This window comes from Oryzias latipes, chromosome 7 (genome assembly GCF_053564925.1).
Source record: "Oryzias latipes strain Hd-rR chromosome 7, Olatipes_Hd-rR_3.1".
Lineage (NCBI taxonomy): Eukaryota > Metazoa > Chordata > Actinopteri > Beloniformes > Adrianichthyidae > Oryzias > Oryzias latipes.
The window spans coordinates 12,957,719-12,980,850 of NC_136243.1; the positions used below are offsets into that span (position 1 = coordinate 12,957,719).

The following is a 23,132-nucleotide window of genomic DNA, read 5'->3' on the forward strand; positions in this document are numbered from 1 at the left end:
AATGGATCATTATCGAAGCATCTTGTTATCGATGCCCCCAATCCTACAGAACAGACAAAAAAACACGAGTGTCTGTTTAAAGACAAAAATGAAGGAAGGTTTGTTGTTGCGACACAAAAACACACATCAATTCAATTCAATATTATTTGTATAGCCCAAATTCACAACAACAGTCGTCTTGATGGGCTTCGTATCAATAATTGAAAAAGTGAAACATGAACTCAAAAGGATCATGAATAAATAGAATTCAATTGGAAAATACTAAATTGAACCAACAAACTGACTAAACTAAACTGGACATCCCTGCCCTTAGACCCCCCTTCGCGGTAAGGAAAAACTCCTAAAAAAAAAACGGATTCCGGAAAAAACGAAGAAACCTCAGGGGTGTCCACATGAAGGAAGGATCCTCCCCCAGGACGGACAGGCGATTTACCAGAACTCATAGAAGAACTAACTTAACTAACTTATCTAACTCTACAACTACATATTTAAAGTCCAGCAGACGAGCTTCATCCAGCCGTCAACAGTTTAAAAAAAAAGACAGAAAATGTTTATTATAGATTGACTCCAAGCAATCTGGCCTTATAGCAGCACACCTGAAGGCGCCCCGGGGTCACCCAGATTAACTGTAACGATCAAAACAGAAAGATTAAGGTTAAAGCTAGAGATGATGTCTGCCTCCTGAACTGAAGCACAGAGTTGGCTCCACATTGGAGGATCGCGATAACAGAAGTGTCTTTACAAAGTGTTCTTGTTTTAAATCTAGTGATCCTTGAGATACGTTGAGGCTCGGTCATGTAAGCCTTTAGACAGACAGACAGGACTTTATTACCGGTACCCCACAGTGGGGAAAATTCTTTTGTCACAGCTGCAGAAACAGTGCAGTGTTCAAGATCGATATTAATGATCATTGTCAAAATTTCTGTTCTGCAAAACAGTCTGACATCAAAAAGAAACGTTCATAGATCAGTGAGAGTTTTCTATTCAGTCTTAACAGGCAGCCAATTTAGAGAAAGTAAAATTAAAGATGTATGATCTTTTCTCTCTCTTATTTTATTTTACTTCATTTTTTAGAGCGTGACTGTAACCGCTTGGATCATCTGTAACTGATCCATGTACAAATTAGTCGACTAGTCTGCTAATCCCAGTAGAAGAATTGAATGAAATGGTGCGATGTTAGTCTCATGAGCAAGTTTTAAATGGAAAGATTGAATAATGAATACAAAATTGGAATAATTTCCTTTCCTAATATTGACAACATTTTGGTTCCATCTGCAAAGTAGGATTATGGACCTTTCTAAGGTTGTAAAACTCCTCACTCCTACACACTTTTCTCAGACAGACATGAACACTCTCACACTTTTCTCTCTTGTTTAAGCTCTCAAAGTCCAAACCTTCATAGAAACATTAGTCCAGTGTTATACAATGAAAACAAAGATCTGCTCTCGTTCGAAGATTTATGTAGGTTTGGCAATTTCCAGACATTGTGTATTGGAGGCACGGCACGGAGGACACTGACTGACTGACAGCAGTCTACAGCCAATCAGGACGCAGAACTTAGACCACTGCTTTAAAAAAAAAGAGGATGCAAAATTGCACCGAAAAAATCCGTGAGACTGTGAAAGGTGAACGATGATATGGATGGACCTTTGTGTGGCGTTTTTTACCCCTAAGTTGAGGCTCAAAGCACTTTAGAGTCACAGCATCATTCATGCATACACACACATTCACACACTGTCTGCTGAAGCAGTGGGTACCAGCTGTAGACAGATGACCAATCATAAAGCCCCGATGGCCAGCCGGACGAGAGGTTTTAAAGATAAAAACGATTCCCTTTTATAAGTCCAGAGAAAGGAGTTAATAGAAGCTCTGCGGTGTAAAAAGATCATTTAGAGGGCATCAAGATGGAAACTAAGCGGCTGGAAAATAGCATATTAGGTCCCCTTTTAGTCACAAATTGCAGGATCTCTCTTCTCTTTCTTTAAGAATTGTCACATTTATCTGCCAATTCCAGAGCACTTATGCAAATCAAAATCCCATGGCACAAGGAGACTGGTGCCAGGAAGAAGGAGAATGGAGGAGGGGTTGGGCACCTCTCCCCCTAATGAGATTGATGCTCCACCATTTATCAGTGCGACAAATGCCAGCGAAATGGAGGGACAGAAACCTCACAACCTGGGAGGCAGTCACCGAAGGGAACGGCAAACAAGGATTTGTGTTGGCCTCTTTGCTATAGTCACACAAATGTGTGTATTCATCGCCTTTCTTCTATGAGGTTGCATGTTGGCACCTCTGAGGATATTTGCTCTGAAGACATTTCAGGGACATAGACATTTGGTAGTCAGCAGTGAATCCGGGGCAAAACGCCAGCATTAAAATGTTTGTTTTTCTGTGCAGATACGTGTTTAGCGCCCTTACAGTAGTCGCACAAACATTCATGTGCTCAATAAAAAGGTGTGCAAGGTATAAAGCGTCTATTTTTGTCCCGTCTTCGGTGTGCAGAAGTGATGGAGCCGCCTGCTCCCGGAGCGCGGGGTTTCACACGGGATCCATCCCAGCTGCATGGCACCTTCGTGCACACGACCCTCAAGAAGAGTCTCCACGGATTTGGCTTCACCATCATCGGCGGGGACAGACCTGACGAGTTCCTCCAGGTCAAAAATGTTCTTCCAGATGGTCCCGCTGCTCACGACAAAAAGATCGCCTCAGGTAACTTTCTCCGCAGGCATAACAAACTGTAGGAGTTGACCGTGGAAGAATTGGGGATTTTCAGATCATCCTGTCTTTCATGACTTCTAATACTAAAAAAACAGTCTAAATATTGAATATTTGCATGTTATTTTTGACGGATGCTACGTTCACACCGGGCTCCAAAATGCCCGTTCAAGTGACCAGTGTTGATATGTGCGTGGAATTGTAAACGCACGCTTCCAAACGCATGTTCATTCATCCCTTTGCAAGTTTTTACGTCAGTTTTTGGGCTCTACATACAAAACGAGCTGCCGTTGAACACACAATGAAAGTTAAACCAGTTGAACTTTGACCCATTAGTGATGTATGGGCAAGCATCCTTTTTCAAAACACACAAGTACCAGCCATTTGAAAAATGATAATGGAGGAGACATTTATAATTGCGATTTGCATCCAGTTGAAATTCTATGACACCAAGTCTTTCAGATATCCGAATAGAGCTGTGAAAGAAAAGGCCTGGAGCAAAATTTGCTCCACTTTGACACTTCACACCAAATCTCTTTTGAGTACATGCACTAGTAACAAGTTGCAATAGTCCAGTGTGAACACCATATGCTAAAAGGTTTGTTCAAGAACTTCATCATCACACTGTGTGTACGCAGCATCAGTTAGACAGTGAATTATTGAGAAAATCTAAAGGAATCAACGACCATCACTTCCACATGCAAAAGAACCGGTGAGTTTCTACTGCGTGGATCCGATTTCTGTCTTTTGTGGGTTGGACATGATAACCCCACGATTCTGGTTGCACTGATGCCTGGGAGCCCCAGCGCCGCAGCTGGCAAGAGTCGGCGTGAAATCGGAACAGAGAGAGTAATTATTTTTAATGTTTAACTCTCCCTGGAGAAGGAGGGTAATTGACTGTGCCAAAAAGATGAATGTAATTAGTTTCATTGGGTTTTAACAACGAGCAGTAGCCTGGAACTGCTTTTTCTGCCACATCAGGGTTTATTCCTGCCAACACTGAACTGCCTCAACAATCTGGAGATATATGCTACAGTTGCCATTTTGGGGGTTGTTAGATGAGGCATCGGGGTACGTTTGGGTGGGAGCCAGTGCATTTTTTTAAGGAGTTGAGCGGAAGAGAGAAACCGTGGCTGTGTTTTCTGAGAAGGGTATTGATTGTGTCGGCGGGTCGGAATAATCTTTTTCCGATCGTCCATATACCACGCAATTCAACCAACCAGGGGTGCAACGCTCTACCCTTATGGAGGGGAGATGCTCTTGTTTACATTCTGTCCTTTTCCGTTAGGTGATGTGATTGTGGAGATTAACGAGGCCTGCGTGTTGGGGAAGACTCACGCCGACGTGGTGCAGATGTTTCAGTCCATCCCAGTCAACCAGTACGTGGACATGGTCCTGTGCCGGGGCTACCCACTGCCCGAGGACTCCGGCAGTAACGAGGAGTCAGCAGGTGGCGCCGCGTCTTCCACGGACACCTCTCTGCCTCCGTCCACCTCCACTCCGCAGGATCCCCACTACACGATCCCAGACGGGGCGAATGTCTCTCGGCAGGTTGCCTCTGTGCCGCCCATCAGCAACGGACGTCTCAACCAACCTCACCCCGTCCATCAACACCTCCCTCAAGCCCAAGACGCTCCTGACCCGACTCTTTTGCAGCCAGAGCTAGTGAGCGTTCCGCTGGTGAAAGGTCCAGGGGGCTTTGGCTTCGCCATCGCAGACTGCCCCCTCGGACAGAAGGTGAAGATGATCCTGGATGCACAGTGGTGCCGCGGCCTGTTGAAGGGCGACGTCATCAAGGAAATCAACAGACAAAATGTTCAAACCTTGAGTCATTCCCAGGTGGTGGACATCCTGAAAGACCTAGCCGTGGGCAGCGAGGTCAGCGTGTTGGTGCTCAGAGGAGGTGAGGGATCCCAGGTCACACTGCTGCTGCAAATAATCCCCAACTAATCTTCAGAGCATCTGACAGGTGGTGAATGTTGAGTCCTGGTGTTCTGGCGTGTTGTTTAAACAATGCCATCTCTGATAATCTACCGACTTTTCTGGGATAATCGGTTTTATTCCTGTGCGGCGCAATCCTTTAAATCCCCGCCGAGGTTTTAGTCACCTGTCGTCATTTTCTTGTTTATCAAAAGCCTCCAGAGAAGGAGAAAATGCATTTCGGTGGAATTCTGTTCTCATTGTCGGGGTGCACAAACTCCTCCAATGCTAAATAAATCTTATTTTACATCCTGCTTTTGTCCACCTCCACATCCTCCACAACTGGGAGGACTCGCACGTTGATCCGTGCACAGAAGGTGGAAAAAAAGGTTGCAATTCACTTGCTGCCGTTAAAAAAAAAAAGAGAAGGAAGGAGGGCAGGGGAGGCAGAGCGTGGTGGGTTATCGCCGCCTGCCTTTCTTCCTCTGTGCTTTCAGAGATTTGAAGAGCTTGTTCCTTCTTTTGACTTTGCTGCAGTGCAGTAGCCTAGATTCAGGAGATCAGTGCTGTACCCACATATCAAAGGTAGTGATCCGGCTTCTCCGCTTAACTCCGGGGGCCTCGGCTTTTGCTGTATGTGGCGGCCCCCGATTGGTCACACGTATGCTGATTGAGCGTGTCACTTCCGAAAAGAAAAGCAGAGGTTTTCCAGGGCTAAAAGAGAAAACCACACTGGAGATCTTTCTGAAAGTTTCCTACAGGCTGAGATTAGGGGTATGACGTATGTACCGCTGCCTTGTGGGTCTAAAATATAGCAGGCAGTGAAGTCTTGTGGCCTTTAATGCAGATTTAAAAGTGTCTTCTTTCTGTTGTTGGGGCTGCAAACAGCTGTCAGGTTAATCCCAGAAAATTGTATGTTTTCCAGCACCTTAAGGTTACTCCTGTCTCTCATCTTCTAATTACATCTTTGGTAGTGGACATAAGAGCATACTGCCCTCTGCTGGTGGACTTAAACCCTTTTTCTAAATTATTTGTGCAATTTCCCCTCAAAAGTAACAGTTTTGTACTACTTTCTCCCCAGAAGCATTAATACTGCTATGTGTGCACTATATTTTCTAAATATAAAAAAAAACTCAATAGTACTAATGTTTTATTTGTTGTTGTTTTATTGGGGCAATATTCATGTTTTTGTTGATAAAAACCCTCACTTTCTCCTCTGTTTACAGGTCAGACATCTCCTGTGAAATCACTAAAACCTGTAAGTTAAACTTTCATCTCTCAGAATAGATTTTTAGATTTTTTTCTTCAGATATGGTTTTGTGTTTTAAAAATATGTTTTTGCACAAAACGGTTTCTCTGGAACGTCATGACTCAGTGTTTTTTATTGAAGTGTTTGTTTTGACTTTGTTTTAAGGTACAGGTAGAACAGTGTAAAAACCAAACAAATCGCACATTTAGCACAAATGTGCAAAGCCAACATTATTTTTTATGTTTTGAAGCACCCTTTTGACCAAAAATGTCCTCATTTAGCCCTTGTGCTATCCTAGGCACTTTAACATTGGCAGTTGGGTCATCTAGACCCACTAGACAGTGCTCTGAACCTTTTTTCTTCAATGATTTGTGATCTTCACTGGTGTCCATGGATTACATGAAATCTTTCCACCTTTATCCACCTTTGTCATGGTAGGAAGAACACGTCAATGCAAGGGTGGGATCATAGGAAAGCACAAGGGTTAAGGGTTTACTGCAAATTTTTATATGATGAAAGATATACTATGTTAAGAAGCACAAAAACAGCTGCCTGGAGAAAATAAACTGTATCCACTGCAGTCCTGTGTAAATAACAAACCTCCTAGGAAACTTGATGGATCCACTCTCACTTCTCCTAAGCAGTACGGTGGGGACATTTACGAATTTCACTACAGCCAATCCAGCCAGCTGTGTGTAGCTCTACTGCCCCCATGTGGCCTGTTTAGCTTCTAGGACTTTCTGATATCTGCTCAAAGTGCCCTTTAAAAAAAAAAAAGCCAAACAAAGCCGAGGTCATTTTATAACAAAACTGAGGAGAAACTGCAGTAAAAACTCAGACAACAATTTTGGATTTAGACAGTTTGTCCAAAACGTAGCAAGAAAAGAACATGAAAAAAGAGAATGCTGATGTTTCTTTTCTAAAGGTTTGTGTGGGATCGCGGCTTTCTCTGTGTTTGAGCAGCTGCATTACTCAGGGAGCCCACGTCTACCAGATTGTTATTTTAGGCAGTGCATGTGGGTAAACATGTTGGCTTTGTGCAGGCAGCACCTTAAGGTCCCTCTGCGTTTGCTGTGTAAGATGATACGCCGCATTCAAGAGTCCCCGTGCTGCTTCTCATTACCGCGCTTAGAAAAACATAAAAACGAGCTGGGGCAGGAACAGAAACAGCCTCGGCTTTGTTTGCGTCGGCCTGCTATTTTCAGTGAATTTAAATGTGCCTTAAAAAATGCTCCATCGACCACCTTGCAGTTAAGGAAAAAAGCTGAAATAACAGATAACTCCCGTCCACCTGGGCTCATTCGTTTTCCGCCTGTTTCCGTGCTGCAGGTCACAGCGCCCGTGTCCCACACCGTTTCGCAGCCTGTCCTTGAACAAGCGCCGCTTCCTGTTCCCCAGCAGCTACCCCACCCACCCTCACACCACCACCTCCAGCAGCAGCAGCAGGAGATGATCAGCAGCACTGAGACCCTCACTCAGTCCGACGTGACTCCCAACTCTCTCCCCGTCTCCAGCGGCACCTTGCGCTCATCTTCGCCCAAACCAGACGCCTCCGAGCTCTACCTCAGGTCCAAAGCCATCCTGGACAGCAAGCGTAAGTCAAAACTTTCACTTTTAACAGCTTCCTTTGACGGGATCTGAGCCCAAACTCCAGACATTTCTGAAACAGTGATCAGAATTATAGATCTACTTTCAGTAGTCCCTGTCTTGTATTTATACGAGGTTCAGTTTCATGTTAATTTAAAACTGAAACCAGTTAAGTGTTTCAACATAAGTACAAGAAAACCAACATACCCGATAAACCAATGGAAAACATAGGATTTCTTTTTAAGTGAATGTTTTTTGTTTTAAATCCATACTTAAACACTGCAGAAGCTCTTTAAAGGAATCAAACTACAAGCAGTAAAGTTCAGGATACACACAGATGGGAGAGGAGGACCAACACAAAACAAAAAGACAGAAACTAAACAACAGGAAACCCTCATGATCTAGACGCCGTGACCTTGAAGATGTCATAACCTTAAAGAAGATTTGGAGCTACGTGTATATTATGTGGAAGATAATTCCAGTTTTAGCGTAAAGTTTTACTCAGACCTGTTCACTCTGGTGAAGGTCACAGAGGTCACAGCTTTAGGACTGCTGGCCCTGACTGAGTGGAGGGTGGCGTATCAACAAGATATCTCATAACTCCCACCTTAAATAAAATGACACCGTCAAATATTTATACTTTTGTATTCATTTAAACTCTTTTCTTGCTTTTTGCAGCACCAAACACAAAAGAGCTGGATGTGTTTATAAAAAGGAACCAGGAGTCTGGTTTCGGCTTCAGGGTTCTGGGAGGCGAGGGCCCGGATCAGCCTGTGAGTGTTTTCACCTGCAGTGCCCGTTTCTCTGATATTTCAGACTATTGGGTTTGAGATGTTTTGAAGCTTTCACAGTACTGTTTGGTCCACACGTGAGTTTGTTTGCTTTGATCGTTTGTGACGAGTGTGAAAGCTCTTCTGAAATGGACCAAACAAGCCACGAAGGATTTGCTAGCTTGCAAATGAACCCTGGTGCGGCTCAGCTACAGTGTGAATGCTGACAGAATAGTTGACAAACCAAAGAAAGTGAAATCAATGACTGAACACTATTCAGTTAGGAGTGCAAAAAAACAAATATAAAAAGCCACATTTGGGAAAAGTTTCAACAGTTATTGCAGTGAAAGCAGTCATCTATAATAAATGGTCAGAAGACTAGCTAGTTGTGTTCTTTAATGCTACCACTTACCCTGAACGTGGACTGGGTTTTAATATTAAGTCAAAGTACAGACACAATAAGACTTCCTGTGGTGCATTTTGAGCAGGAAAGGCGGTACAACTCTCTAATGGCATCCACGTTTTGGGCGGGGCAGCATTTCCGCCTTACTTTTAGCATCACGTTTTGGTAGCACGGTGCAGTTTTGACATGCGTCAATATTTTCTGTGAGCGGTGCATTGTCGTTTCCAAAGTTCAAACATCTGACCTTTAGCAAAGCATCACCTCGTGTTACCGCCGATTTTGTAGAACTTTTTAAAATAATCAACCCAAACTGCCCTTATACCCATTAAGTAAAGAGTTCAAGGTTTTAAGTCAATGACCCCTAGAATTGGAATGTTCCAACACGGTTTGGCTCAGCTTAAAAGGGTTTTAGTTTGTGGCAGCTTTTTATTTTGTATTTCTTCTTATCTTCTTGTTTTTTTACCCTTTGGCATCAGAAATGTCACTGGCAGCACCTAAATTCCACATGCTCTTTGACACACTGCAACTCTTCAAGCATTTCGTTAGTGGAAGAGCTAAAGCTCCGGTGTTTATCTCCACCAATACCAATGAGCAGATGCTGCAGCTGCTAAAATCTTTTTCTCTGATCTTGAAAGTGTAGTGAAAATGTCCAAGAGATACCGATTCACAACCCCCTTAGATTAGTCATGATTGGAAAGTCAAATGAAATATAGAAATGGTTGAAATGTTTTGACAGTTATTTGATTTGCTTTCCCCCCATTTCTTTACCTTGATCAGGTTTACATCGGCGCCATCGTCCCCTACGGCGCAGCCGAGAAGGACGGGCGCCTGCGGGCCGGAGACGAGCTTCTCTGCATCGATGGAATACCAGTCAAGGGCAAATCTCACAAGCAGGTTTTGGAGCTGATGACCAACGCCGCCCGCAACGGCCACGTCATGCTCACAGTCCGCAGGAGGCTGGCACACGCAGGTAGCGCCCCTCCCACTTCTGAGCAGTCAAAACCCAGCCGGAAGGCAGCCTCTCACAGGGAGCTTTGATGTCAAGAGTTTCTCCATAATCCTTTGAATTTATGCCGGGCTGGATCCTCACTTAAGACCCTTGAATGAGCGTGACGTCTCACAACGCTCTGCCCTGCAGAATGGAAGCAGTGCGGCTAATACAAGCCACTGATTGTAGGGGCTCTCTGTGTGAGTGATGAGGACGCCGGAGGATCAGGAATGATTAAGATGTAGATGTTCAGCCGACAAAAGCCAGGTTGGAATGTTTGGGACGTGTTCAAGGATGTGGAGGTTATAGCTGCTGAGCAGACATAAAGGAAGACCAACGAGGAGATTCATTGATATGACAAAGGAAGACGGCACTGGAGAGAGAAAAGAATGCAGATGTTTCTCTGTGGGGAAGAAGCAGCTGAAAAAAGGAGAAGATTAAGGCCTCCTTCAGAGAAAAGATCCTTCAAAAAGCAGATTGTGTTTCTCAGCATTATCTAAGCTTGTTAGCCCTTTTAGGATATCCTGCCCTCTAAAACCTTTGGTCTGAAATGACCCCCACAGCACAAACTGAACATCAGTTTTGGGGCTTTGAAACCGACTACCAACAATAATTGGAGGACTTGCTGAAAAGGTCCATTATTTCAAGAAAAACGTACCATATTTTCCGCACTAGAGGGCACACCGGTTTATAAGGCCGCCAAACTATAAGGTGCATTAAACTAGATAAAAGAGTCGGAGATAAGTCTGTCAGTCAGTCAGACTTTATGAACTGAGTTCACAGTAATCTAGAACTTGTTTGTGACACGCTACATGTTAGTCACATTAGAAGCGCATTAGTGAATCACAATACCTGTAAGTCCCAACCTTTTTGTGAAACGTAAAGAAATAGAGCGATACCGCTAAGAAAGACAATACTGTGACTACACTAACTCCCAACCTCGTCAGTGAGAACACAGTCCTACACAGCTACACGTTAGCCACAGTAACATATTTACAAAAACACCTAACCTTGTATAAAATACGTGAGAGGGAAAAAACAGGACATTTTGACAGAGTGCCGTCCATCTCTTAAAATCGCTTTAACATCAGGAAGCACAACCAGAATAAATCCATAGATAAATTGCTATGGATTATAAGGTCTTTTTTTATTTTTAAATCTGGCTTATAAGTGTGAATTCTAGTGCAGAAACGGTATTGACATGTTGATCTGTCAGCCAACAGGAACGTCGTTGTTTTTTAAGCCATTTTTAATTTGGGTTTATTTATCCACATTAAGGACCCACTCAGATGAAAATCTAGTGTTTTTGACATGATCTTGTGGTGCTTTTCTTATGATGAAGGACACATATGAAAAAAATTCATTCTAAAATTAGATTTCCGAGTATTTCTTTATTCAAATCGTTGTGAAATAGGAGCAGACGAAAAAATGCCATTAGGGAAAAAAAAGCTTAAGTGTGATGTAGAAAATAGACTGGCGAGTCACCAGCTCCCTGCTCCGAGGTCTCGCCAACAGTCCCGCCCACAACTCAGAGGCAAATTTCTAATGAACTACTACAAATAGTTTTGGCTAAATCAGAATAAAAAACCACTGGGAACACTTTGAAAATAGTTTACAAGATGTTGGGAGTGGGACGTTAATCTGTTAGTGTACAGCACTCAAACATTCTCTACCACTGTTACCCACTGAGGTGGACCTGTAGTGATCTGCGCTGGGGTTTTAGACTTTACCTTTCCGTCAGTGGAAAACCTGATGGAAAGTAAAAAAAAATAAAGGGGTTTAAGATAATCAAAAGATAATTGGAGTGGGTCTGTAAGCTCTTCCCCAGCTCATCTTGTCCTGCGTGTCTTTATCATCCATCAGACGTAGCTGGGGAGGAAGCGAATGGTCCGCAGTCACAGCAGGTCAGCAGCTCCCCGAAGATGCCCCGCGTTGAGGCACCCAACAGTGGACTGCCCACTCGACCCGAGAGCTTCGATGTCACTTTGCATCGCAGGGACAACGAAGGCTTCGGCTTCGTCATCCTCACCTCGAAGAACAAGCCCCCGCCTGGAGGTAAGGCATGAAACGAGATGACGCCATTCAAGTCACAAACAACCCTATTTTTGATTTCAAAAACTCAATGTTATTTCATTTCCTTTAATAACACTCCTTTTCTGATGCATTTCTGCAGCTGGTTCAATGAAGTCATTTTCAGTCTTTCGCTTTATTCGTTTTCACTTAAAAAAAAAAAAACTGTAGACACGCCCCCTTTTGCGAGCATTTTTCCGATTTCACTCTGGCCCTATAGCAGGGACACAGAGCTTTGCCTTGCAGCTGAGAGAATTCACTGATGTTTATCGGATGCAGGAGTTTATAATTAACTTTATTAACTGTGGGCTATGAACATAAAGAGGAGATTAGTCAAATACAGAGCAGACAGACATAGTGAACAAACACTGTATCACAAGAACCTGATGAAAAAAATGTCACATTCTTTCTTTTTCGGCTTTTCCCATCAGGGGTCGCCACAGCAAATCATCCTTTTCCACCTCACTCTATCATGAACATCTTCTACCCTAACATTAGCCAACTTCATGTCCTCTGTTAAGACATCCATATATCTCCTCTTTGGCCGTCCTCTTGCCCTCCGGCCAGGCAGCTCCATCTCCAACATCCTTCTACCAATATATCCACTATCCCTCCTCTGAACATGTCCAAACCATCTCAGTCTGGCTTCTCTGACTTTGTCGCTAACACAGGCAACATGAGCCGTCCCTCTGATGTACTCGTTCCTTATCCTGTCTAACCTGGTCATTCCTAAGGAGAACCTCAACATCTTCATCTCTGCTACCTCCATCTCAGCCTCTTGTCTCTGTCTCACTGCTACCGTCTCTAACCCATAGAGCAGAGCTGGTCTCACCACTGTCTTGTACACCTTTCCTTTGAGTCTTGCTGACACTCTTCTGTCACACAACACTCCTGACACTTTCCTCCACCCGCTCCAACCTGCCTGCACTCGCCTCTTCACCTCTTTTCCACAATCCCCATCACACTGAACTGTTGACCCCAAGTACTTAAACTCCTGCACCTTCTTCACCTCAGCCCCCTGTAACCTAACGCTTCTACCTTGATCCCTCTCGTTCAGACACATGTATTCTGTCTTACTACGACTGACCTTCATGCCTCTTCTTTCCAGAGCAAACCTCCACCTCTCTAGCTGTTCCTCCACCTGCTCATTAATTAAGAAAAAGGACTTTTTTGAGGCAAAGGATAAAAATAAGCCTCAAATTTCAAGCACTGAGCTCCAGCTGGGAGCTCTTAAATGTTGAACGGCTGTTTAAATGAGTTTGCTGCGGTTGAGGAATCGAGTATTAAGGTCTTTGTCTAGTCTGCAGTTCTAAGCTTACAATCAGTGTTTAGCTGAAAAACCCACAGAATATGTTTCCATCCAGAAATGTCTCTTTAAGCTTTTGTGGGAACTAACATAAGATAATAAATAATTGTGACATTTTTCAGGTCAGAAAAGTCAACGCATTGACAGAATTGAGTAAAACAAAATCAAGAGATTGAATCCGTCCTCACTTATGCAATAAATTGACTTCAAAATCCACAGACTCATTTTTAACTGATTTTCTTTTAGGTACAAATTCAAAAAATTTAATTTGTAAAAATGTCACCTTTTAGTTTAAATTAGCAGCTTTGATATTTCAGGACCAAACAAAATGAATATTTAAAAAATGAATCAATGTTTAATTCATGAATTTAATTCAATTTATCGGTGAACTTTGGAGTTGAAGTTGAATTTCTGTGCCAAAATTTTACATAAAAATAAATAACCAGATCTAAATTTTCTGTTTCAAAATGTTTGTCACATCAGTGAAAAGAAAGTAAAACGCACAAACGCTAATGGTTACAGCAATTTGGATAGAATCAATGGTTTTTCTTTAATTGAATGAAGTACTTTGCACATATTTTGTCCTCTTGACTCTGCAGAGTCAAAGTTTCTGTTTTTTCTCTGCGACAGTCATTCCTCACAAAATCGGCCGCATCATTGAAGGCAGCCCCACCGACCGCTTAGGCCAGATGAAGGTGGGGGACCGCATCTCTGCGGTCAATGGGCTCTCCATCATGGAGCTGTCGCACAACGACATCGTTCAGCTCATCAAGGACGCCGGCAACACGGTCACCCTCACTGTGGTGCCCGAGGACGGTAAGCCGCCGCCGCACGCCGCCTTTCCTTCAAGCTGCTTACGCAATTTACGCAATTTGGATTTCATGTTGGTATGTGCTTTGTGTTTGAGCAGACAACGCCCCTCCCTCCGGAGCAAATTCAGCGAAGCACAGCCCGTCGGCCCATCACCGAGCTGTGGGGCAGCAGCCTGCAAACCATCAGGACAGGTACACAAGCACACACCAACCGATGCAAGAGGAAACCTAGTGGGTGTGGCTTACACATTACACCTTAAATATAGAAGAAAAAAAAACATAGTTGTCATTGGCCGATCTTTACTAAAAAAGGATGCTATTTTTAAACAAAATAATTAATTTTATATATCTGGGCCAGTGGGATGATGGGAACACAGTAAACGGGGGTGGGGAGTATTACTGTTTAAAATATATGTGAACTGGTGTTTTCAATTAAAAAGTCTGGAAAATAATAACCACCTATTCTTTTTACTTATTTCAAGAAATTTATCAATTTTGTCTCAAAAATCCTTTGACTGGAATACATAGGAAAAGCACAGAAATGTTTGGACCCTCAAAACCATACAAGAACAGCCCAATTGTGGTAAACAAGGCCAGAAATAACAAAAATAGCATAGAAATTCTGTGGCTTTTTGGCTGTGAGGCAGTACTGATACCCTTCACAGTGGAGCACTGCTCCAATCATGCAAATTTCCAATCTTTTCACGAGCTTCACCAACAAACAACAGCCGTGACCTTCTGGAAGCAGCTGCTCGGCATTATTTAAGTGGAATAATTGATGCAGCATGAACGAGGGGGGGGGGGGGGGGGGGGGGGTCAACAAAAAGACAAGAAAAGGTTCGTTAAGGACCCGACAGTTACATTGCAAAACCAGAAAGACGGTTTTCTTTGAAACATAACAACAGCTTTTGTTTGGAAGCCAGATTCTTTCCCTCACACACGCATCAAAAGTTGTCAAACATACAAAACAACGCTGGCACCTTATGGCAATTATTTCTGTGTCGTAACACTGAGAGCAAAGTGGACACGCAGAGCCCAGAGAATTGAATCCAACAAACTATTAGGCACAGGGGAAGATGAATCATGATGTGGGCTTGGCCTGCAGCCAGTGGCACAGGGAACATCTCGGTAAATTCAGCCCTGAGAGAAAATGTTCTGGATACTCATGAAGATTTAAAATAGCTGAGGAAGAAAAGGACCCTGGAAATTTGAGAATAAAATAAGAACTTCTTATTTTCAGCCTGGAGTAGGAGTCATTTTTATATCTATATAAACATGCTATGGAAATACAAATGTGTGCATTTACACACTTATGGCACATTCTCTCTGGATAGACTGTCATTTCTGTCTCCAGCTTTTGCCTCTTTAACTCATACGTAGCACCAATCCCTGTATTTAGGATCATTTCCATCTTTTGATCTGCCCTCTCCTATTATTTCAACAGGCAGAGCACACACACGAACACACACAAACACTGCCTAACTTGAAGACAGAGCCACAGAAAGTAATTATAGACATTGGACAGATTAATGGCGCGTACGGCTTTCTCTTTGATCATCCTCTTTAGCTAAAATGACTTGTGTCGGACTCTTTCATATATCACATGCGGCCCTTAGCCATGGCCGTTTTTGAGCTGCCTATCTCTCTTCGGGCTCTTCAGCTTTGCGCTTCATCCTCGTTCATTCAATCACCGACACATGCTTAAGGACAGCCTGCGCTCATGCATGAGATTGGCGTGCAGTTTGGTGTGATCTCCTCCCAGTATTCATATCAGCTCAATACCAGAGAGTGTGTCTGGGCAGTTCAGTGCGATATCCAGCTCTGTAAAGCATCCATCCATTTTCTAAATCTATTTTTGTCTCTTTCATGGGGTTGCTGGAGCCTAGCCCAGCTTTCGATGGGCAAAGGCGGGGTACCCCCCAACCCAGACTCCAGTTCATTCCAGGGCTCTGTGAAGTATTACCCTGCTTTTGGTACTCAGGAATGTAAAGCAATGCGGCTCTCTGCAGGATTTCATATATATGATGTACATTCTATCGTGAACCCAACTAGGAACACAAGTTAAAGATTTTCAAAACAAATGCATTAGCACACCCTATATGATCGTCCTTTTATTTGTTTTTATGTTCTGTAATGTGGCAGTTTGCACCTCATAACATTATTTTAATGGGTCCCTATGGCAGAAACGGAGATGCTGAAGTCAAGAATGGCGTCTCGCCGGCCGAGATGGGAGCTCTTATCCCATCAGGACCCAAGCAGGTAGGACCTAGGAGAGAATTATGCTTGTGTTTCTGTCTCCATCATCATCATTTACCTCCAGCCTCACTCTGTACGATAAAGTATTGTGGAATAATGCTGATATGTTATGTCTGAACAACAGGGCTGCTTTGTGGTGGAGTTGGAACGAAGCCAGCGCGGTTTCGGCTTCAGTCTGAGAGGAGGGAAGGAGTATAACATGGGTCTGTACATCCTGCGTCTCGCTGAGGATGGGCCAGCCCTCAAAGACGGCAGGATTCACGTGAGTTTCCCTGTTACTAACAAAGCTAACAGAAGGACCAGGGGCCTGTTTCAGAAAGGAGGTTCAACCAACTCTGAGGTTGAACTTGAACTCTGAGTTGGTCAATCGGGAGATTAACAACTCTGAGTTTTCTGTTTCAGAGAAGCTGATCCGAGTTAGATCAATCAACTCTGAGTGGACTGATTCGGAGTTAAGCGTGCGCACCGCGACTATAAGAAGCCATTATCAATGGAGCGCAGATATCACGAGTCACCATGGCAACCGTGAAAAAAAGAGGTCTGCGTATTTTTCGCCAGCTGATCTTGACGTGCTGCTGCAGAGTTACAGTGAATATGAGCACATATTCCGGAAGAAAAGCAACACCGCTGCATCTGCAAAACAGAGACAGTTAGCGTGGAAAAACATAGCTGCTCAAGTTAATGCCTAAGTTTGCATTTAAATCATTGTTATAAAATATTGGCTGTAATAACTTTTTAAATAGCGTAAGGTGTGAAATAAAAAATGGCGATATTTCGGTGTACTTTTGAAGTGTTATTCCTGGTGTAAATGCATGAAATGCTGCATAGTGTACAGAACCAATCTGGGGGGGGGGGGGGGATGCATTTAACGTCGGTAATGTTTAGAGGACTTTTTTGTTAACCTTCCCCTCTTGGTCAGTTTAATATTAATACATGCAATTGTGTTTTTAAAAGTGAACTTTTGTCTACTGTTGAACCTTTCGCTGCGCGAAGACTTCTCCTTTCTCTTCTCTCGTCTTTCCGACCGTGGTCAGAAGCGCAGGGGAGATTTCCTTCAGGGCCGAAGGGAATTCTCCTTCGGGGTTCACTTCCCGTCGGAAACCCTCAACCTCCAGAGCGGATTAAGAATGACTCCAAAACAGTTACTCTGGGAATGACACCTTCTCTTTATTTTACTAAGTGCTCCGTCCTCCGAACACACAATACATACCACGCACACACCTCCGCTCCGTGCTCACCCCCCCCCCCCCCCCCCCCCCCATCTGCACCTGCACTCGCACCCCGCTCAGCACACACACTCTGCAACACTACCCTTGTATTGATCAAGTGGTATAGGTTTATATGGGATTAAGAAAGTAAGCAGTACTAGCAAATTGTGTTTCCAAAAAGTAATTGTTACATTAATCTGATCCAATGTCCCTGATTTAATTTTCATGTAGATGCAATCCTGCAGGAATTAAAAGAACATGGCAGCAGCTAAAAATGAAGTATAAAAACATAATTCAATCAGGTCAAATTTGAGCATGTCATGGATGTAGGCTTTGTTGACAATATTTGACATATGAAACATCTACATAGCAATAGATATCTAATGTTGTTTTCATTGTATATGTAATTGACTGCAACGAAAAACGGTAACGCTCAAACAAAAACATATGGGGAAATGACAAAAAATCGAGTCTTCTCAAAATCCTCGTACGAGGTAAATATAATTCTCTATGAATTAATGCAGCCTCCTCGTCTATTGGGTCCTCCAAAACAGGACAAGCCATTCTTGTCACTTAGACCGTCTCTGTGTGACGGACATTTGGGCAATGAAGGTTAAAGCGAAAAATACCGCTTCGTCTTTAAAAAGGGGAGGGGACCGGCAGAAACCTTGAGTTTAAAGGATAAAACCTGCTCCCGACCAGGTTAGGTTCACAGCGTAAGTAACCATGGACACTGACTCCGAGTATAAGTTACCTCTCTTTCAGAAACGGGTTTGACTTACTCTGCTTTCTCTGGTTTAACAAACCTCCCATTCTGAAACGGAAAACCCAGGGTTTCCCTGATTTCAGGGTTAACGCACTCAGAGTTTACACTTAACCTCCTTTCTGAAACAGGCCCCTGGTCTTTGGAGCTTATCTTTAGAAAGACAACAGTACTTTTCCTGAGATGACATCACAGCTAAGAGGCGGATTTACCAAAGATCAATAAGATGGTGTCTTTAATAAAGCACAAAACAATGACACGAGCTGGTCTGCTGTACTCCTGAACTTGAGAGATACTTGGAATGACTTCCAACCCCAAGAATCTGGGAAACTTGGTTTGATTGGGCGAGGCATGGCAAACAGAAATTCATAGTTTTGTTTTCACATCGCACTTTTGAGAGTGAAGAAAACAGCCTGAACAGAGACACGCAGTCAAACCTAATGCTGACTGATGCATACATGGGCGGCGGCTGTGGTGCAGAGGTTAGAGCTGTCGACCTCTGATTGGAAGATCGCAGGCTGCCTTGTGTCGAAGAGTCCTCAGGCAAAATACTTAACCCCTCGTTGCGACTGGTGGTTATTGGTTGGTGCTAGTGTTCAGCAGCGGAGGCACCATCAGCGTGTGAATATGTGGGTAAAGGGGTGTGACTGTAAAGCACTTTGGACCTTCTGAAGTAGTAAAGTGCTATAAAGGTATACGCCATTTACCAAATGCATACAAATACACATAAACACATACCATACACAGATATTGTTGCCTTTCAAAAAAAGCACCACATCATCAGTATAAACTTCAGATAAAGTTGCACTGTCCCCGCCCCCCAGGTAATTCTTCACATCACTTTCTGAGGCCAATTTTCCTATTAATGTTTCAAAGATACATTTGGTATCTTTAAATAGCAAAATCTTTTCTTGCCTTTTTGTTCAATTTCTCTTTTTAGTCAAGTGCATCTGATGTTTTTATGTTGCTTGAAAGTATAAAAAAATGTGTGCAGCCCTGTTTCTAAAAGATGTGAATTTCTAAAAAGCCTGTAATCCTTATGACTACAGGTTGGTGACAAGATTGTGGAGATCAATGGCGAGCCCACTCAGGGCATCACACACACTCGGGCCATTGAGCTGATCCAAGCAGGAGGCAACAGAGTTCACCTGCTGCTGCGACCCGGACAGGGCCGGGTCCCGGACCACAGTGAGTCGCTGCTTAGAGCCCTCCCTCCAACTGCGTATTTACCACACATGTAGAGCAGCTTCTGGACGACAGTTTCTGTCTGCACATGCATGTGTTGCAAGCTTGACTCTTCTCATTCTTTCTCAGTCTTCCTCTTGTGCTGTCTGTCTTGGTTTTCTGCACGGCTGTCTGTTTTCTATCTATTTATCTCTTCCTCCTCTAGGTCTGAACTCTTCTTCCACCCTGTGCTTCTACATGAAACCAGAGACTCACTAAAGGCCTCACTGCTTTTCTCGGTCTGTCCGTAATAACCTTGGTAAACTTTGTGCTTCTACTTTTTGCCCTTTCTTTTAACCTCTCTTTTCAAAGCAAATCATTCCTCAGATGTAAGTGTTGTCTGTCCCCTAACTTCATCCCCTTTGTTTTATCAAACTAAAATTTAAGAAGTCGCTCCTCAGTTACTGCCAGTGCGTAGTAATCCCGGTCATATTTTAGGGCTGGATTAAAGCACAGACTCCTGGAGGAATAGGAAAACTTCTTCTTTAAAGCTGTGGTTCCCAAACTGTTTCGGCCACAAGCCAGCTTTTACAGAACAGCCTGTACGAGGCGGAAGTTGGCGTCTGAATTTTTTTAGCTTCCCTTCATTTTTCAATGGAAAGTGAATTTTCCTTTTCTGTAAAATATGTGCAACCGCTTTGAAGTAACTTTGTTTACTATATTTTGTGCCCACACTCTTTTGGCATCCAAGCTACTTTTGGATCAACAAAAGCTCTGCTCCTTTTTTTTTAACATGTTCTTGCTAATCCTAATTTTTTTTAATGATATTTTTTCAAGTTATAAACGGACCAATCAGATGCCTCATTGAAAGTCCTGTACATCTTCCAATAGTGGCTGGTCTCTAATTGACACTGGTCTCCAACGCTGCGTCTAACAGATATTCGCCGGTCTCTAATAGTGGCTCCTTTAAGAGCCTCGGTCCAGCACTCATATTCAATCAATGAGAGAATCCGGTGGATTTTTCAAAACAAAACTTCCTTCAGAACCATATAATCATTAAAATGGAAAGTTATGTATTTTTCTTTCTCAGAGGCCCGGTACCATATGACCCACAGACTGGTACAGGTCAAAAGCCTGGGGGTTAGGGGACCACTGCTTTAAAAGAATGAGGAGAAAAAACTCTTTCATCAGATCAGTGAATGACAAGTAGTTAAAGAATGAATGTGCCTTCACTGGCATCCACCTTTCGATTCTAAAAACCAAACTGCATATGAATTTTCTATGAGAAATCCAAAAGCTCATTTCAGCACCACAAAGTCCATCAGTCTTCTTTTATCTCACGCTGCATTTCCAAAGCACAGCTGTGCAGTTCTTATCAGCTCAGGGGGAAAATTGAAACGTCAGTCCTGGCTGCACTCCAGCACCCTTTTCATTGAAGGTTACCACATCAGCTGATGCATATCGCAAGCAAGGAGAATATTGAGATGGATGCTGCGAAGGCTTTACTGCAGAAAAGCGCCCCTCCTGTGTCTGAAGGGGGAGATGTGCCTCTGTTGCATGACGTCTTTGATTCGCCTTCAGTTCTGTTGAACGTGCAAAACATCCCACTCCTGGGATGTTTGAGCTTCTGCATCTTCACTGAGACTGACCGGCGTGGCTGGGATGCAGGTCTCACTTTCTGCTGTTTGTGTCTCAGCTTCAAAAGGCAAAGCCTCCATTCCAACGTCAAGCTTCCCCAGACTCTCTGCATCCGAAGAGCAGCCGACCTCTCCGTCTTCATCCTCCTCCAAAACCTCCACCCCCAATGAGATCGCCAGCGCGGAGCGCAGGGTGGCCGGATCCCCGGGGGGCGAGCAGGACTACAGGCGCAACATCAGTCCCAGCAGGAGGGCGAACAGGAGCGACTCCAAGTCAACCAGTCCCAAAAGAGCCAACGAGGGCGTGACGGTTCACGCCGAGCGGTCCCACAGTGGATCCATGGAGGATATGAGCAGGGAGAGACAGGTGGAGAACCGTTCCAGGAGTCCGAGGAAGGGCTCCAAGAGGGATCAGGAAACCTTCCAGCCTTCCAGGCACCTGGAAGAGCCCTCCAGCCCCAGGCGCCCAGGTGGGCAACAACCCAGTGCTGAAGTGAAGGACCGGAGGCTGCAGGGGGAGGACGCCAGCACCACAGAGTGCGGGGACAGAAGCTGGGAGAATGCAGAGAACGCCCACAGACGAGCAAAGAAGGCCGAGAAGGAAGCTGCCCCCAAGTCCCACAGGGACAGGGCCGGCTCTGACGCCGGAACGCTGAACCAGAGGAGCGCAAGGGAGAGGGCCGACAAGCACCAGGGCGCCAACGGAGACGTAAGCAGGAGGGACCCAAGGGGCTCCAGCAGTAGCGCCCAGGACCCCAACTGCAACGGGACCGCCACCAGCAAGAAGGCTCCCATCACACCCGGACCATGGAAGGTTCCCAGTTCCGCCAAGGTTCAGTCCCAAACAGAACCGGCTTACGCAGACGTCTGACGCTGAGAGCAGAGGGAGGTTTTCAGCGGACATTTATCACTGTGCATCCGTCATCCCTTTGCCTCAGACAGATCTGCTGAGCTGTAAATACATGAGTTTCTTACGCTGCAGCGCCGTGTGTGACTCTGAATGTGTGTGTGTGTGTGTGTACAACTAACAGATTCTGAGTGGGATTGTTTGTTTTTATTGTCTTATTTGGTGCCAAACTGGTTCTAAAGACGCTGCTCTTGACAACACTCACTGTGAAACGCACCATCGAGACCTGGAAAGGATGAAGGCATTCTTGCACTGCAGATTTTATACCAAGAATGGAAGATAGATGAAGGAAAAGGGAGTTTTCTCCTACATTTGTCTGAAAGAGAGAGAAAAAAAAAGTCTTGTTTTTTGTTATTTAGTTTATTTTATCTTGCATTTATAAAATGAAGACATAAGTTTGGGCGGAAAACAAGCCCGAAGCTTTATATGCATCGACAAGCAGACCAGAAACTTGTGGCTCTAGATCAAATGTTTGTTACAAATGTGACAATAATAATGTAATTTATTATTCAAGTTGTTGTTTGTGCACATGTCCTTGTTATGAAGAAGCAGGTCGTTTACTGGAAACCGAGTCGTTGACTGTTAAACTGCACTGTGTGTACATATATTAACAGGCTAGTATATAATGTGAATTTTGGGCGTATTTAACTAGCCTTTACATAATGGAGCCTGATTGATTCAAATAAAAAACACTACTCTGCCTTTCTATTCGTGTAAACATCTAAGACATATTTTAATCCTGAATGTAGGCGGCAAATTTGAATTTATTGCAATTTGGCCTCATTTTGGTCACGATTTTTGTTTACTGCCTGATATTAGCTGAGAACACAACGCCGGATCTTCTAGAAAAATAAAAGTCAAGCGATGCTCATTATTCTGGGATTTGAAGTTCTTACATTAAAAGCAATAGTGGGGCGGTTCTGAAGACCAAATGTAGCATTTCTGTGTTCCTCTGTGGACTTCCAACACTCGCAGCCGAACCTTGATCAGCCTGCCTGCTTCAGGATGAATCAAAGGGACCGGTGACTGTACCATCACTGTTCATGTCATTGTTGTGTATGACACTGTGGCCTTGCGTTGCTCTGACATTGTTCTACAGAAAAAAGAAATAGTTTTTTGGCATCATCATAGTTGTAAATGTCTATAAATTGTACAGCACCTGTATAAATATATCTGCCTTCATTCAGAGAAAGAGATAAAGTAATCCTCTGTAAATCGTTTTATTATTTTTTTAAGGGAAATAAAGAGAGAATATTATATAAAATGGGATTTAAAGAGGTGATGAAGTCATGGCAATTTGGTCATTTACTCATAAATAAAGATTTACTGGTTAAACCTGACTGTTTCTGTCTTATGTGTTGATATTTTTAGTTTTTT

The 23,132-nt window shown here is 43.7% G+C and overlaps 1 protein-coding gene across 4 annotated transcripts in view; it reads left to right on the forward strand.

Moving 5' to 3' along the window:
- magi3a (membrane associated guanylate kinase, WW and PDZ domain containing 3a) overlaps window positions 1–23,090 on the forward strand; it is a 151,155-nt gene extending 128,065 nt beyond the window's left edge. For 3 of the 4 annotated variants that reach the window (XM_023956847.2, XM_023956848.2, XM_078950237.1), the window contains 13 exons: window positions 2,503–2,709; window positions 4,004–4,618; window positions 5,862–5,893; window positions 7,214–7,478; window positions 8,150–8,244; window positions 9,422–9,614; window positions 11,496–11,687; window positions 13,639–13,824; window positions 13,919–14,012; window positions 16,004–16,079; window positions 16,201–16,338; window positions 19,097–19,235; window positions 20,908–23,090. In XM_023956847.2, coding sequence (XP_023812615.1) covers window positions 2,503–2,709; window positions 4,004–4,618; window positions 5,862–5,893; window positions 7,214–7,478; window positions 8,150–8,244; window positions 9,422–9,614; window positions 11,496–11,687; window positions 13,639–13,824; window positions 13,919–14,012; window positions 16,004–16,079; window positions 16,201–16,338; window positions 19,097–19,235; window positions 20,908–21,719 — 3,044 coding nt within the window. In that variant the 3' untranslated portion in view covers window positions 21,720–23,090. Of the gene's footprint in view, window positions 1–2,502; window positions 2,710–4,003; window positions 4,619–5,861; window positions 5,894–7,213; window positions 7,479–8,149; window positions 8,245–9,421; window positions 9,615–11,495; window positions 11,688–13,638; window positions 13,825–13,918; window positions 14,013–16,003; window positions 16,080–16,200; window positions 16,339–19,096; window positions 19,236–19,437; window positions 19,531–20,907 lie in introns of all 4 variants that reach the window. The other variant, XM_023956849.2, reaches the window with a different exon arrangement.
- The last annotated feature ends 42 nt before the right edge of the window (window positions 23,091–23,132 follow it).